The 4,933-nt window shown below is 40.3% G+C and overlaps 1 protein-coding gene across 1 annotated transcript; it reads right to left on the reverse strand.

Moving 5' to 3' along the window:
* Window positions 1–645: 645 nt before the first annotated feature.
* Window positions 646–4,366, reverse strand: LOC108365805 (uncharacterized). The gene is made up of 3 exons (XM_017619966.1): window positions 4,316–4,366; window positions 4,064–4,151; window positions 646–2,042 (listed from the first exon to the last, which is right to left on the reverse strand). Exons 1-3 carry the CDS (start codon window positions 4,364–4,366, stop codon window positions 646–648), a joined length of 1,536 nt encoding a protein of 511 aa, XP_017475455.1.
* Between the last annotated feature and the right edge of the window lie 567 nt (window positions 4,367–4,933).

Raw genomic sequence — 4,933 nt, forward strand, 5'->3', positions numbered from 1 at the left:
ATAATTTCTAATATGAAATTTTGCTTTATATCTGGCTTGGCATCAGTTGCTTGGTGGCGTAGCATACTTTTAGGCACTAGGTGTTATTAGTCGCCTAAAGAAGTAAAAAAAAGACGAAATTGAATCACTTTTCTAATCATATGACTCTATTTATTATTCATAAAAATTGCCACAACACATATCAAATTATAGGGATCTCTTTCCGAAAGTATTTCAAATAATTTTACATTTAGAAAGTCGAACATTTTGTTTTACTAATATTTCAACACGATTATCGCGACCAAAAATAACCAAAAGGGTAACGTTTAATTTATACTCTGCTCATTTCAATTAAAAAATTTATGCACAACAAATTGTCAAGCCAATAAATGAGAAGAGAACGAAAGCGATGCGTGTGCTGGTTAAAATGAACTTGTGAAAATTATTTATTTAGATTTTGAAAGCTTTTCCATTGCATTTACCATGCTACGCATCGCTGTTCCTCTTTCTCCACATCTATTTACCTTCACATGTACATATATAAATACTCTTCACTTCTTAATCTTCTTACACATCCTATAACGATATCCTTATATATATCTCACATAAATGCATGCCTGGTATCTATGAAGTCCTTCCTTGCTAGAAATTCGCGTTTTCGATTTTTCAAATTTTTTTCAAATGAGCACTGTGATTGAAACGCATCTGATTTTGCGCTGCAGCTCTGCTCAGCTGTGATGTAGCAGAGTGTTTCGTAATCCGCAGGAATTGTTTAGATATGAGCGGCGTGGGCTTTGCTTCAGACTGCGCAGGAAGACTTAGTTGTTTGGCTGCTGTTGCGGCGCTGTTAGCCGCCGTTGGAGCATCTATTGCCGGTGTGGCCGAGTTCGCACTCGAAACGTAACGCTCTTCGTTTGCGAGCAGTGAATGTGATCTCGACTGGCCGCTGTGCGTCACGGCATGGCTTGGCGCAGCGCTGGTTAGCTGCGAAGCGCGTGGCATGGCTAAAAATGCCTGCGGGGCGTCCAAAGTTGCAAGTGTGCTAGGTGTTGCTATTGCATCCGCTTCATAAGCCTGTTGCGGCATTGCACGAATAGCGTATGATTCTTCGAAATTCGGCGTTTGCTGACGCGTGGGCCGATGTGGTAGATCGCGCTTTGTTGCCACTTCAGCGTTCACCTCAACCTCATTTTGTATATGTCGCAACGCCTTCTTGCCCATCGAACCCAGCAGCATGTTTCGCCTTTCCAATTGACGCAAATTCTCAAACTGACGCATCTTGTTGGCATTCTTCATGCGACGGTATTGTTCCTGCAATTCGGTGCTTGCGATCCCCTGCTGATTGAGACGCGACAAGAAGAGCTCCTGTGCTGGCGGATGATGCCAACCGCTCATGGGATCATCATTTGTCGCCTTCTGTGCGGCTAGTTTTCCCATACGCGGGCGACCGAGCGCAATGCGATTCTTAATCTCGGTATTGATGGGTAGCAAGTCACGCTGTATAGCCGATACCAAGTGTGCCACGTGTGACGGTGTGGCTACTTCTGTGCGACTTTGCATATGCTGGTTACGCGCCGAAATCATAAACTTTGGCAATACCGATTGTTTGGTGAAGGCGCTAGGTGCATTTAGTTGTGTTGCATAGGTTCGCAGTAAGTAGTTTAGTTGTGCTGTTTGTGTTGTGGAACGTCGGCGCTGTGGAACGTCGTTGCGCCGAAATATACTCGCATTCGAACTGCTGGCACTCGAGCCGAAACGGCGTGAAGTGTAGATCTTGTAGTTGGGCGAAGATTTCAATAGCTTGCGTTGAGCTGTTAGATTGGCTACGGCGCCTCGGCGGCTGTTGGCTGCCGCATTGCTGGCCAATCGTTCGCCTACAACACCGCCACCGCTATTGACAGCTGCTGTCCCAGCATTGCCATCGCCCGGCGTATTGTTTGCTGCAGCTCCCTTTTTGGCGCGTAATACATTTATGTTGAGTGGAGTGCGAACGCGCTCTTGTGACTTGAGTGCACGTAGCGGTCCCTTATTTTCGGGTTTAGCTGCGGCGATTTTACTTGGGTCTGAAAGGAAAGGGGTAAAATGTCAATGAGAACAGATCGGTGTGTTAGTACATATGATCAAATGATCAACATAAAATGCACAATATAAAAAGGTCTGCTCAAGCTAAAGGGCGAAAGCTCTATTAGAATTCACATGTTCTCCTAAAACTATTTGTTTTATTTAGTAGCAGCCTAAATTCAAGATCGTTGAACCGGGATGAGTCGTGAAGTGAGTGGTTGAATGACGACTCTTATCGCATCGAATGAAAGAAATTTTAGTTACCTTAAGAAAAATGGAGTTGACAAAACACCTTGCTGGAAGCCTGGTGCTTCCTGCTAGGCTTCACAGCCTTGTTAGTATAACAGCTGGGTTTAGTTGGGCAAAGTTTAATTAGGCTAAGTTAGGATAAGGATAAGTAACTTGTTAGTGGAAAAAGACTTAGGAGCTTCTTAGACGTAGAGGATATTTTTGATACCATAGAACACTCTCTAACAGACAATTGCACATAGGGGTTCAGGCTACCACATTTCGCTAGATTGCAAGCGCCCTTAAAACCAGAACCAATATATCTAAGAGTCTTAGCTACGAAACGACACCCACAGAATGGTGTGATCTCCCCTATATTAGTGGCCATCGTAGTAGGCGAACTACTCTGCTTTCTTTGTGAACATAGTCTTCAAATGGTGTATTAAAAAAGGTTTAAACGCAAATTCTAAGGTTAACCCCGTTAATATCTCTAAAAAAAAGGAAACTAGACAAATTCGAAGAGGCATTATTCAAGGAAAAAACGAGCATCGAAGGAAATAGAAGAGAGCTGATGAATTGGCGAAGGCAGGATCCAGTTTGGACTAATCAGAAGTGGTGGCGCTAGGTGGCCCTCTGGGAACAATCCAAAAAGGAATGAATCTATTTATTTGGACTGCGTAGAAGGGGACTGTGACATATGCAGACTTGTAAAATATCAAGGCAACTCCAGCCTGAATTTAATAGGACGAAGTACTTGGATCTGCTTAATGGAATAAGTACAGAAGCACTCAGAGTTGTACCAACCAGCACACCAAATATGCGACGAGAATAGGACTTCTCTATAATATAACTTGCCATAGCTGTAAGCTAGAAGATAGTGAAGAAAGTATCCAGCGTTTTCTGTATGAATGCTCACGGTATAATGTTTTTTTGGTCGGATACATGAAACTGCAACCAAGCAACCAATTCTTCCAGGCTTTTATGCCAGCCACTGAGGCAATTGTGAAATCTAGGAGTTCTTTGCTCTTTGAAAACTGCACCTTGAAGGCCCGACTAGGTTTAGAGGTTCTACTCAGTATTGCGATTAAAAAAGCAAATCATCGCTATCCGAATTCTTGGCATTCTGTGATTTTATATTAGTCAGTGTCGCCTTTCCAATCGCAATACAGAGTAGATACTCTGACATTTGTTTGCTAGAACCACCTTAACTAAATAGCAGACAAACGTTCTCGAGAGGATAAAAGAAGACGTGTAATCAAATAGAGGTCTTTCACAGTAGATCGGTTTTGAACTGTGCGGACTGATGACTGTTAGTGATTTTTTCAAAATTTACATAGCAACTCAACTAGTAGACCTATCAGAAGCTGCAAATACACACACTTATCACACCAAGCAAGGCAGGATTTAGACAGATAAAATATTTCTCATGACAAGTGCATCATTTTGGCAGCAAAATGCAAGGAGGCGCCGCAACTGCAACCAAGCAATTGTCAAATCAAGGAGTTTTTTTTGCTTTTTAAAAAAGTGCACGTAATGTCATGAAAAACAAGGAATATCAGAGGCCATTATGTGCCACCGTGAAATCCATACTAGGTCCAGACCTTTGCTTTCTCGAACTACCTTACCTAAATAGCAGACAATGGTTATCGAGAGGGTCTTTAATCAAATAGAGGCCTGTTACGGTAGATCGGCTTTAGACTGTGCAGACTGCGGATTGTGAGTAAATTATGTAGCTTCAAATACATACTTATGTACATAGTTTTGTCTAGTGCATATTTAGCTTAATTAAACTCACCATTCTTGAAGTTATTTTGCGTTTGTTTGTAAATTTTCTGTATACAGGCGTTCACAATTTCGGAAGTATTCTTCGAAAGTATCCACGGCTGTAGGTAACCAATCAAAGCCAATATCATCACCAAACATACAACACATTGCAGAACGGCAGAGTTGCGAAAAGCAGGTTGAATGCAGGTGCGAAATTTCCAAAACACAAACGTATTAGTTTCAATAAGTCTTAATCTTAACTGTGCTATTTATTCAAACTTACCTTTAGTGTGATATTGCTGCGCATAATTTTGTTAATGTTGCTGCTGGTCATTTTTAATTTGATGTGTTAAATTATTTTTTATAAAAATATTAAAGAAAAATCACGAAAAGTATAAAAATTTTCAAATATTGATTTTTTTTAATGGATGACGGAACAATTTTCTGATTTTTCTTCCCCAGCTTATGCGAAATTACAATAATTTGTATAAGTATTTTAAGAAACACAGTACACAATTGATTCCACAGCCAAGACCGCCAAAATTTGTATTAATCGAATAAGCGCAGCGAGCTTGGCACGATTTGTTAACAATAACAACATAAATGCAACAAGAAAATATTTGATAAAAATAATACCAAAAAGTCGATTAAATTTAATCATTTGAATACATCGCACGCTAAATTCGGCTAGTTAAAAAAAAAATTCTTTTATTTGATAAATATTAAACATATTTAATTGGAAAGTTTTAAAAAGCTCACTTTGCATTCGATAAATTGCATATGCTACATACATACATACATATGCGTACTTATTTCAATATATTTCGGCTTAGTGAGCGCTTAGCAAAAGTAATGAGTGAAAATTGCCAAGCTCATAAATTCTGTAGCGATTTCAAAGAAT

The sequence above is a fragment of the Rhagoletis zephyria genome, unplaced genomic scaffold, assembly GCF_001687245.7.
Source record: "Rhagoletis zephyria isolate East Lansing unplaced genomic scaffold, Rhagoletis_zephyria_1.1 Rzeph_scaffold_02008, whole genome shotgun sequence".
Taxonomy (NCBI): Eukaryota; Metazoa; Arthropoda; class Insecta; order Diptera; family Tephritidae; genus Rhagoletis; species Rhagoletis zephyria.

Excerpts from the sequence above, each read along its gene's own strand:
- LOC108365805 (XM_017619966.1), bottom strand. The coding sequence starts at position 4,366 with ATGACCAGCAGCAACATTAACAAAATTATGCGCAGCAATATCACACTA. Across the intron at positions 4,152-4,315 it reads GCAGCAATATCACACTAAAG|CCGTGGATACTTTCGAAGAA; the intron begins GTAAGTTTGAAT and ends GGTTACCTACAG. Across the intron at positions 2,043-4,063 it reads GCAAAATAACTTCAAGAATG|ACCCAAGTAAAATCGCCGCA; the intron begins GTGAGTTTAATT and ends CTTTCCTTTCAG.